The sequence below is a fragment of the Lactuca saligna genome, chromosome 5 (assembly GCF_052625555.1).
Source record: "Lactuca saligna cultivar CGN05327 chromosome 5, ASM5262555v1, whole genome shotgun sequence".
NCBI lineage: Eukaryota > Viridiplantae > Streptophyta > Magnoliopsida > Asterales > Asteraceae > Lactuca > Lactuca saligna.
In genome coordinates, this window is record NC_136421.1 from 282,870,710 (window position 1) to 282,883,442 (window position 12,733).

General features: G+C 30.6%; 2 protein-coding genes across 2 annotated transcripts; both read left to right on the plus strand.

Annotated features, from left to right (window-relative positions):
• Positions 1–10,698: 10,698 nt before the first annotated feature.
• LOC145048034 (zeatin O-glucosyltransferase-like) lies at positions 10,699–12,260 on the plus strand. The gene has a single exon (XM_078996415.1). The coding sequence runs from the start codon at positions 10,715–10,717 to the stop codon at positions 11,726–11,728; it is 1,014 nt and encodes a 337-aa protein (XP_078852541.1). The 5' UTR covers positions 10,699–10,714; the 3' UTR covers positions 11,729–12,260.
• LOC145046789 (zeatin O-xylosyltransferase-like) lies at positions 11,801–12,106 on the plus strand. Its single transcript, XM_078995052.1, has one exon. The coding sequence runs from the start codon at positions 11,801–11,803 to the stop codon at positions 12,104–12,106; it is 306 nt and encodes a 101-aa protein (XP_078851178.1).
• Positions 12,261–12,733: the final 473 nt, after the last annotated feature.

A 12,733-nucleotide genomic window follows, 5' to 3' on the forward strand; every position in this document is an offset into this window, starting at 1 on the left:
CCAAAGTCTGAACAATCTTTGAGCACGGTTGATTCTTATGCCTGGAGTTCTCCATATAACTTGAAAAGAGATAGTGAGTGAATCTTCCTATCACCTTGGTCTATCATTTTTTCCGTAGTCTAGTGTTTCCCCAAACTATTGAGAAACTGAAGGTTGGTTTCATGGTTGCTTCGGACAGTGCCAACATTTGATAAGTTGGTGAAAATGAGGTTGAATCTTTTTAAGGAGTCCTCAAGACTTTTACCAGGATGAGCTTTGAACTTGTTAAACTCGTTGAGTGCGGTGGTGAGTTTCTTGTCTTGAGCTTGCTTCATACAGATTTTTAAGGACATCCCATATTTCTTTGGCTGATTTGCAGTTGATTATGATCTCAAATTTGTCTAGGGCAACTCCACATGAGATTTCATAGAAAGAAATAGCATCACTTTCCATTTTGTCAAAATCATCCTTAGTGGGATGGTTCATTGCGGCTTAAGCTCCTCCAAGTCTGACTTGAGAACCATCAGCTTGAACTGGAGTGAGAATAGGAACATGAGGTCCGTCTTCTATAGATCTCCATACATATCTTCCAAGTCTCTTCAGATACCTCTCCATCATTTGGGACCAGTGGTGATACTTGCTTGCAACAAGTATTGGGGCTTGATTAGAACCGCCAACACTGTGGGAAACGTTAAGAGATAAATCATGTGCCATATTTCCTTGTTTTTTTATTTTTGATTTTTTTAAGAAAATGAGCTTTAGTGGTATAAAAGGCTTTTCAAAATCAGAGTTTTGTATAAAAAGCAACCACTTGGGAAACAAACTTGAACAAATGTTATAACAAGTTATATATTGCGGAATAAAGTTTATCTCAAAGGATCATAAAGCTCAATAATAATAATAAGTTAGAAATGTTAGAAAGTTAGTTGCGGAATATTAAGGTGCAGAAAACTAAAGAAATATAAATGATAGTAAGTTATATATCAAGTAAACACCAAACTAATTCTTAACAAGGTTTGCAAACAAACACAAGTTAGTATATGCAATCAGTTTAAAGTGATTGAAGTCACAAGGACTTGCTCCGAAGGAGAGTTAGATCTTAATATGTTTGATATTAAGTTCAACAAGATCTTAGAGAATGAGAATATATGAATTCAAAGAGAATAGAGATGTAATTGAGATATTACATGAGGAATAAACAAAGACTAAAATTATGATAAAAGTATCCATGCAAGGCACACTGGACAATACAATGTAAACATATAAGTTAAACAGAAAAAGGCTAAGTCTTTGTTGTTGATGACACTGCGGATGATAGAAGCTATCTACGGTTAGGAAGATCATTGCGATAGTGGAGATGACATTGGATTGACAAGTTAAAGAGGGTCAATTTCATGTTTCAACAATATGAAGTATTATATTTGTGTTAGTTTGTACAACCAATGTAGGTATTTACATAGATTTGACTTCCAAGTGATGTAGATTGTATAAAGAAATATATTGAAGATGTGAGAGTACTAACATGTGCATCTTCTTAAATATAATGAATTTAGAGAGAATAGAGATGTAATTGGGAAATTACATGAGGAATAAATAAAGACTAAAATTCTGATAAAGTGTCCATGCAAGGCACATTGGACAATACAATGTAAACAAATAAGTTAAACCGAAAAAGGCTAAGTCTTTGTTGCTGATGACACTGCAGATGATAGAAGCTCATTGCGGTTGGGAAGATCATTACGGTAGAGTTAGATCTTAATATGTTTGATAGTAAGTTCAACAAGATCTTAGAGAATGAGAAGATATGAATTCAGAGAAAATAGAGATGTAATTGAGAAATTACATGAGGAATAAACAAAGACTAAAATTCTGATAAAAGTATCAGTGCAAGGCACACTAGACAATACAATGTAAACAGATAAGTTAAACAGAAAAAGGCTAGGTCGTAGTTGCTGATGACACTGCGGATGATAGAAGCTGATTGCGGTTGGGAAGATCATTGCGGTAATGGATATGACTTTGGATTGATAAGTTAAAGAGGTTCAATTTCATATTTCAACAATATGAAGTATTATATTTGTGTTAGTTTGTACAAGCAATGTAGGTATTTACATAGATTTTGCTTCCAGGTGATGTAGATTGTACAAAGAAATATATTGAAGATGTGAGAGTACTAACATGTGCATCTTCTTAAATATATTGTTTATATGTAGAGTATGTGTATCTATATGTAAAATCGTGTGAAGAGGGAATGAAGAGAAAGCTTCTCAAAAATCAAGTTGGTATACTACTTGCACATGCACACATTAGAAGATATATATATATATATATATATATATATATATATATATATATATATATATATATATATTAACACTTGTTTCATTTAAGAAATCCAAGGTAGGTTTGTGTGTGCACCATGCATCATATTTCATCTAATCCTATGTATCTACATATATATATATATATATATATATATATATATATATATATATATATATATATATATATATATATATATATATATATATATGGGAAAAGTGAATATACCATTAATGGTATATAAGCTTATGTACCCAATCCCACCGTAATACATCGTTTTGTTTGATATATTCATTATAAAGTTTTTAAACTTTAATTCCTAACTTGATTTGATTTCAAGATTTTCAAATTTTCACTATAATCTTTCTGTTAAATCACATTTTTTTGTCGAACACATACTAGACTATATATACTATAGTTGAAAATGAAAATTATGTAGAGGAAGATAAATGTGAAATTTATAAAAATCTTGGAAGTAAATCAAGTTATAAGTTGAATTATAAGAATATTTGACAATTACAACTTATATATATGATACAAAACGACGTACTATGATGAGTTTGGGTACGTAAGCTTATATACCCTTAAGGGTATATTCACTTTTCCCTATATATATATATATATATATATATATATATATATATATATATATATATACACACACACACACACACATAGAAATGAGTTCTATGAAAAACGAATAACTAGGGCAACATATGCTGGAACCAATATTCAAATGATACGTGTCTATTTCTTTAATCACAATTAATGTATTGTGAAAGTTATTTATTTAGTTACTCTAAAATGATGTGTTGTCATGTTTTCATTGGTTTAAATGTGTGTTGCCATAATCATTCATTTTCCATATAACTTTTATATATATATATATATATATATATATATATATCCTCTATTATAATAAAAGAGTACAATTATGCCACGTGGCAGTTGCTAAGCCCCTCCCACGTTACTTTTCCCGCTCAAAGTTTCCAAGTAAAGTTCCAATAATACCCTTTGTGCCTCTTAGTACCCCATCTGCCTTCATTCTCGCTCTTCATTGGAAACAATTAAGAGTTTCCAAATTTTGTGAAATAAATCAGCACCTAAATCATAGAGATTGTTGGAGAATCATTTCTACTGCTTGCATGATTTCTCATATAAAATCCCAAGAAACTAGGAAATTACAGAATATCAGGAATCGTTTCCTTCTAAAATCACAACAACTCATCAAACTAATCTTATACAAAATTGAAGGTGTAGGTTTTTTCTTTCACAGATCCTTTCTACATCGCTCCACCTCCTTCTACCACATTCGTCATCTCCAATTGTTGTATTGATATAAGTTTCTCTCTATGTGTTTAAATCTCAGTTTATTACAAGTGGAGATTCGTATTACACTTATAATTTTAGTTGTTTAATCAAAATTATGTGTTCTCTTGCCTTGCTTCAACCACAGGGAAATGAAGATCAGGTTTCATTTTGTAGTTTATGCAATTTTTTGAACATTCTCCAAACTTTTCTCCATTTTCCTTTTGTTTGTGGGTTTTGATGCACCGAAAGAAATTCATAGAATTTTTTTTCCATTGGACCTATCTTGCACACCATAAGAAGCATCTACGGTTGTTCTCAAAATGGTTTAAATATTAGGAATCGGTTCGAGAAGATTCATTGGCTTTCAATCGAACACCAAGTGTTCAATGAAATTACTCAATGAGGTAACAAATGTTTCCTTCATAATTGATCCATTTATCTTTTCAGTAATAAATCTTGCTTTTTTACATGTGTGGATTGTAAATGTATGTTTTTAGCTTAATAAAATGCATGGTTTTTGGCTTTACTCATTGAGTTCATGTTCAAGGATATGTCTGTGTAAGATATTACCAGTGAGCTACGAAAAGAACTTTTAAAAATTGAACATTTTTGTATCTCCTATCTAATAAAAGAGTCATTTTTTGACATGTGACATCTCCTCAGCATATATTTTTTTTAAAGTAAACTACCAAATATGCCCTTGAGACATTTGGTCAAGATTTAACGGATTCCAGGTTTTAAGGAATTTACAGATTTCAAATTTGAATATTTAAAGCTTATCAAAATTCAACGCTTATCAACGATTTTTAATCATGATTTATGTATCTCGGCTCCTATCTATCGGTTCTTGATCGCCTTAGATGGTTTGAATTAAGGTGGTTATTATGGAATTCAATTTTGAAATGTTGAATACCCTTATCTCTCCCTGCCGTGATTTCCTTGGATCCATGACTTAATGGTGGTGAGGCTAATGTTACCCGCTCTGGTCTCTAGTCCCATAATCTCTGCTCACCTCTTCATCTATCTATTAAAAGTAGATCGTGTTTGTCTTCTTAGGTTTGAAATTTTTATGTGAAGATGTATTATTTGTGTAGATGCTCTAGACAACGTCGTAATGTGGAAGCGGTTAACGGGTTTGACGTATTCTCCTGTCTCCTCGGATCTTCTTCTGCAACATTGATTCTCAACAACCGTTTTCTACACATGTAGATTAGTAATATTGTAGTTGGCTTTGATTTTATTATTTTCTTAGATCAATATGGATAAATGTTCTCTTTTTTTGTTTATCTTTTCAGGATTTTATGTTTTAGTTGTGGGTGAAGAAGTGAAGTTCAAAACAATATTGATGCCTGTTACGTGGAGAAATTGATGTTCAAGGTAAGTTCTCTCTAAATCTAAATATTAGTGCTTATTACGTGTTTGATGATATATCTCTTACAGTTGCACCATGTTTTTCTTTTACTTTGTTCTTTGCTATTTTGATCATTGTTGTTCATTTATTGAATTATTTTGTTAGTATTGTATAGGAGGTCCCATATATATATATGACACACAAAGTCTTTAGAGGAGAAAAAGACATGAGTGAAGGGTTTAGGAAGGAAGAAAACCAATGAAAAAGAGCATTTTGTTTGGAAGGGTGATATTATGGTGCCTTGTGGTAGTTTGGTTGAATATGAGCATAAAGAAAGTCCTGGTGAATTCAATGAGTAGGCTGTTTATGATCCTAAACAAGTAACTATTGTTAGTTTTAAGAGTATATGTACCTTTTAAATCAAGGGTAAAATGATCATTTGTTCTTTTTGGGTTTGCTGGTTATTATAAGGGTTTTGGTTGGCTTGAAGTTTGAAGAACAAAATGTTTTGTATGAAGAAGTTGATCAAGCGAATGTTGATGCTCACATTCCTTGACGTGGATAAAGGTTATTTTATCTTATCTAAAAGGATAAGAATTTATAGTATAGGGGATAAGGGTGGTATGGTCTATTTCGATGTAAAAATAATTGATGTCATTTGTAATATGTTTTGGGCATCATATAAGTCTTATATAAGCCTTTGTAGACCAGTTAATAATCGTTGGCTAAACTATGGCGCTATGTACCTATTCTTGATTTTTTGAATTAATTGTTAGTTAAAAAAACCCGATTGTTATTTTTAATTTGTTTTGGTTGCAGGATATATGGATTTATAAGATACATCATGAGCAGTCAATGGATGATGTTTCTTTGCTAATTAATGTTCTTCGTCTCTTCTACCATAAGTTAAAGAGAAATTTATAATCCTAATCATCAGGTTCTTCCGAATAAACCTCATTCATATTGTTACTAATAAAAATGATTATTTGGTTGAAGTAAGATACCATTCCTGAAATGCTCCTGCATGATTTGATTACTTTTTTACATTGTGGTAATATTTATATACTATTTTGCCATTCTAATAAAGCACTTAAATAACAATTGTCAAAAATAAAACGAGTGAATCCAAATTTTATTTTAAAGTTTACAACTATTTGAATACCTTTTGTCATTACAAATAAAGCACTTGGATAACAATTTTGAATCATATGCTTTTTATGGAGTTTCATATATACACTAATACAAAAACATTAGAGAAAGTTTTAACCCGTCAGCTTACCCACTTAAAGGATAGGAAATTCATATCTTTCCACCATCTAAGAAGTTTGATTTTGTGGGTATTTTAAAAATATCCATTCGGATTTTTGTTATATGAAGTACAATGTAATTTGAAATTTTTTTAAGACTTATGAAGTTTATTTATTAAAAGTACTTCGCAACAAATTCTTCGTTGTTATTTATATAACATATTTGAGCTTGATGAGTTGCTTCATTAAGGATGAAACATTATTTTTTTTATGTGACTATGTGTGTATGTAAGCCTATTTTAATAGCATGCTATTATGTATGTCCATGTTTGTAAGTTAATAAATTTTTATATATCTTTAATTTTTCATTACCATTTTAAATTATAATATAATTTTCATTTCTTATTTTTCTTTTTTACCCGTAGGTTTCATGGGTTGTAACCTAATATATATATATATATATATATATATATATATATATATATATTTGTGTTTGTGTTTGTGTTTGTGCGTATACTTGTATATTTATGTCCATGTATGTTGACATTACACACACTTTTTCTCAATATATAATTTGGAGCTTCATAGAATGTGGAAAGTACATAATTTAAGTATCAACGATTCTTGGTTTTCGTATTTTGTTCCTAACTCTTATATATTTTAAATATGGCGATTATATTTATATGTACTTACAAGTGTTAATTTATAACATGTCTTTTCTAGGTGAAGTTACTAACGTTATGTTTTACCTGCTTGACCTAATCTTTTCAACCTTCACGAGAATTGACCGATGCTTAATTTTAACCGAAATTTTGCAATTGTTACACATTCCTTCTTGTTTTCCATGTCGGTTATAGTCCGTTGTAAACTTTAACTCAAAACCTAAATTATATAAAAAGAGGAATCATGTAAAATAGTTTGCATAAATATTATTTTAAGTAAAAAGGTGACATGTAAAACAATATGAAAACATTCGTAACCTGAAAAACATACTTATTTTCACTGTTGAAGAAACTTTGAAAAATATATTTTTGATACAATCTTTCATGTTAATATGGATCTAATTAGCCACATCGTCCTAAAGTCATATCAATTTTTGTTAGCAAGCTGTAAAATTTCAAGACTTTTATCATATTTATGAACCGATAATAAAAACGTTAGTTAGCTTTCAACCAAGATTTACTATCAATAATGCATTTAAACTCTTAGAAGAACAAAAGATGAAACACAAAATACCAACAAGAAAACAAAAAAATGATTCAGAAACTAGTGTTTCAAACAAAAAGAAAGCTATAAAGAAAACACAAATAATCAAGGAAAAAACGTTCAGATCGAGTTTACTTGCTTCCATTAACTTAGGAACCATAAAACAAATGTCTAATAGATCTCAAAGTTTGATGATATTAAAAGAACAAAAGCTTAAATACTAAGTTTTATATTGATTTTCAAACAAATTAAGTAGGGAAAATGACTTACAAACCCAACAAAGTTTCCAAACCGTTTAAAAAACCTCAATCATGTTTTGTGTGTTCAAAAAAACCCAACAAACTTAACATTTTATCTAAAAAGTCCAACTAAGTTACAGTTTCTCGAAAGTCAAATAAGAGAAACAGATGACGTGGCTTATTACCGTATCGGAAAAATGACTTGTTAGACCAACAAAGTTTTCAAAACGTTTAAAAAACTCCAATCATGTTTTGACTGTTCAAAAAAAAAAACCAACGAACTTAAACAAAACAATATTGGAATTTTCTGAACGGTTTGAAATTTTGATGGACTTTTTAGACAAAAGGTTAAGTTCGTTGGGTTTTTTTGAACAGACAAAACATGATTGGAGTTTTTTGAATGGTTTGGAAACTTCGTTGGGCTTTTAAGTCATTTTCCCAATTAAGTAAGTACAAGTAAAAGAAGATTAAAGATGAAACAAAAAGTAACAAAAAACCCCGAAAACACTTCTAAAACTAAAGTTTCAAACAAAAAACGAAGAAACATTTTAAAAACAGAAATAATCAAAGAGAAGGTACTCAAATCAAGTTCACCTGGTTACATTGACTTTGAATCTATAAACCAAATGTTCAGTCAGTCTTAGTGTTCGAAGAAATTGAAAGAAAAAATATCAAATACAAAGCTCTAGAGTAATTTCCATAATAAACATTGATTTCAAATGAGTTTACGAGTTTTGAAACGAAATTTAGACTACAACTTAGTAGATTTGAGAGAGGCGGATGAGAAAAGAAGAAAGGAAGCTCCCAATAATGTTTTGCTCAAGAACTTGAATTAGGATTTTCTAAAGCATTATGGATAAGTTTATCCTCAAACACTTTTTCCTTAAAAAGAAAAGCAGAAAAAGTTCTCAACAATTTCAAAATTGCCACCGCAAATTTTAAATGGAAAATGAAAAAAATCTGATTTATCACGGCCATACATATTTTAAAATCAATGGTCAAAAAGTGTCATTGTGGTTCCTACCGTTTTTTTAGGTTTCTCTCTCTCTCTCTCTCTCTATATATATATATATATATATATATATATATATATATATATATATATATATCACAGGTAAATGTCATGGGTCGGTTTAGATGAGTCGATTTGTCGGTTTTAAGTGTAGGTCGGTTTTGTCAGTTTGGATGGATCTGTTTCTGAATAAAAACCAAAATCGAAACCGATTTTTCAGTTTTAAAAATTTTTAAAAGCTAACTGTCGATTTTGCTTTGATTTTGGTTTCATCGGTTTTGATCGGTTTCTTGGTTCGGATTTGCTTACCCCCCTGACAATAAGTATAAATACAAAACAAATACATGATGGCCAAACATGGGCCAAGCCTATACTATTACAATACGTATGGGCTAATATTTACACATATTATAGGACTAACAAATTCTTATTGGTTTTTAATTTGTAGATAAAGCATAGTAGGAGGATATCAGCAACTAGTGCAAACACAATAAAAATCATTTGGAAGGATGGGAGATATGCATATCATAATTTGAATTGGTTATGACAACAAGGGTAAAAGGTAGGCCAGGCCCACCTTCAAATTTTCAAAAAAAAAATTCTTTGCATATAGATATATGAATCCATTTGGGTGTAAGTGATTAAATAAACTCATGTAGGTCAGCCGCAAGGCATTTTATCTCTATTCCATAATTTTAGAGTTCGATACTAATGCCATTCAATTTTTATTATTATTATTATTATTATTATTATTATTATTATTATTTTGTAATTCATTTCTAAAATTACAGTTTGACCTCTTATATTTGGAAGTTAAATTCTTTTAATAAGTAAGTTTTCAAAGTTTACATATTTCACACATCAAATTTTATAACTTTCCATAATTCCATTTTTAGCTAATTTAATTTAGTTTTTAGTTTTTCTTATATATATATATATATATATATATATATATATATATATATATATATATATATATATATATATAATATAAAATTGTATTTAAGAGACATTTTTTTGTATATCTCTCTCTTTATATATATATATGGGCAAAGTGAATATACCTAACAACCTTATATAAGCTTAGGTACCTAACCTCATTAAACTACGTCATTTTGCATTAAATTTCCATTGCAATCATCTAAGGCTATTAAACTTCATCCCTAAACTTGATTTACTTCAAAAAAAATTTGGAAATTCACCATTATATTTCTCCTATATCATTTCATTTGTAGCGGTAGGATATGAAGTCATCAGGCGGTATTCAATAGAAAGACGTGATGTAAAAGAAAGATGTTGGTGAAAGTTCAAAGATTTTGGAAGTAATAAAGTTATGGGGTTGAAGTTTAAGAACCTTAGGTCATTACAATGTAAATAGGATACAAACCAATGTAGTATTATGGAGTTAGGTATCTAAGCTTATATAAGGTTGTTAGGTATATTTACTTTACCCTATATATATATATATATATATATATATATATATATATATATATATATATATATATATATATATATATATATATATATATATATAAAATAAGGAACACTCTAAAATTTATTTTGGCTCCGCCCTTGTCTGACAATGTACATATTCTTGTGATTAGATTCCATTCTTTAAATAGAATAAAAAAAAGGTATATATATAACAATAATACTATATTTGATGTATACTAATTTTTATTTTAAAGAATACACTTTATTATATAAATTAACAATTTTGTTTTTATCAAATATAAGACAAAAATGTCTTGCTCACGGATAGGTAATCGACACAAGGCAAACGCCAATTTGATTTTCTCTATATACTGACGTTTACATTAATTAATAATAATATTTTAAGGTAAATTAAACATATCTACTTGTCAAGTATCATTTGTAATGTTAATGTTTCTAGAGGACATCAAGAACTTAAGACGGCAAAACATTTGTCGTTAATTCAAAATGTCATTGATGACATCTTCATGGCTTCATGACTAAAACCATTACGTATTCATTTATAAATATGCAACAATCACAAAAACTTGATAACCTACTTATAATCAACATGGAAACGAAAGAAATGGTGGTGTTAGTGGTGCCATTTGTAGCACAAGGTCATCTCAACCAACTCCTCCACCTCTCCCGTCTTCTTTCCTCTTATAATCTACCAATCCATATCGTCGGCACCACCACCCACAACCGCCAAGCAAAGCTTCGTATCCATGGTTGGGATCCCACCTCCGCCACTAATATTCATTTCCATGAGTTTGAAACACCCAACTTCGAATCCCCTCCTCCAGACCCTAATGCTTCCGACAAGTTCCCTTCACACCTTCTACCATCATTCCATCTACAATCTCATCTTCGTGAACCTTTTGCAAAACTATTGGCTGATATTGCTCCCACAACCAGGCGAGTTATCATCATTCATGACTATCTAATGAGCTTAGTCGTTCAAGATGTAGTTTCCTACGAAAATGCAGAATCTTATGTCTTCCATTGTGCTTCGGCCTTTACCACGTTCTCGTACTTGTGGGAAGAGAAAGGAAAACCATGCTTAGAGGATGATGATGAATCATACAAGCAACTCACAATGGTCCCTGCTTTTGAAGGTACCATACCAGCAGAATTTATAGAATTCATTATGAGTCATCAAGTCTGCAATACGTTTAATTCGGGAAATCTTCATGACACATGCAATGTTTTCGATAGGAAATTCATCGACTTTCTCGCGAAAGAAGGATTGTCTGGAAGGAAAAAGCAATGGGCTATGGGTCCTTTTAATCCAGTGGCCATAAGCGATAAAGAAAACCTTGGGAAACGTCACATGTCGCTAGAATGGCTTGACAAACAAGCTCAAGACTCCGTGATATATGTTTCATTTGGCACAACAACTTCATTATCCGATGATGAGATCCGAGAACTTGCTAATGGATTAGAGAATAGTCAACATAAGTTTATTTGGGTTCTACGAGATGCTGATAAAGGGGATATTTTCAATGGTGAAGTTAGGAGAGTTGAATTGCCTAAAGGATTTGAAGAGCGACTTCAAGAAAAAGGATTGGTGGTGAGAGAATAGGCACCCCAATTAGAGATACTGGCTCACCCTTCAATAGGTGGATTTATGAGTCACTGTGGTTGGAACTCGAGTATGGAGAGCATCACCATGGGAGTTCCTATAGCTGCATGGCCAATGCATTCAGATCAACCAAGAAATGCTATACTAGTAACAGAGGTGCTAAAGACTGGCATAAGCGTAAGGGATTGGGAGCTCCGTGGTGAGCTAGTAACGTCTTCAACAATTGAAACAAGTATTCGGAAGTTGATGGCTTCTGATGAGGGAGATGCGATAAGGAAGAGAGCTGCTAAACTTGGCGATGATGTTAGGCGGTCAGTAGAAAAAGGTGGAGTAACACGCATGGAGATAGATTCATTTATTGCTCATATTACTAGATAGGATTTGTGTCCCTACTTAAAAAAAGCTTTGTTACTTCGTGTAGTCTCAACAGGAGTAATAAGAAAACAAGAGAATCCATAAATTTCTTATGGAAGAGGTTGCACTAAATCAATGTAAGGGGTTCAATGTAGTTATATGCTATCATATTAATTTGAATTTATTATTTTGTTAATATAAAGAAACCAAGAGTTACATGTATACTTTCATCCATTTAGGACAAACCAAGGACACAAAAAAGTTAACTGTTTGTTCTTATTAAAAAACATAATACTTTTTCGTTCATATATTAAAAGTTCATTGTTTCAAAATTCAAAATAATAGTATAATTCTAAAAATATATTTTTTTTACCAAAATATTATTCATTATTAGTTAACCTACCATGAAATTTAAAGCAACAAAATGATGAAATTAAATATAACAAAATGGTACAACTATCATTTCATTTAATAAGGTTAGTGATAATTAATATTTTCTTGATCTGTATGTTTTTTGTCGTCTGTAGAGAATAATTTAGGGACAAAGAGAGTATACGAATAGTTGATCAATATATCAACCAACTAATTTCTTGTAACATTGATTACTAAGAGTATTGCATTTCGAAAATTCCAAAGGCCACACCACATGAT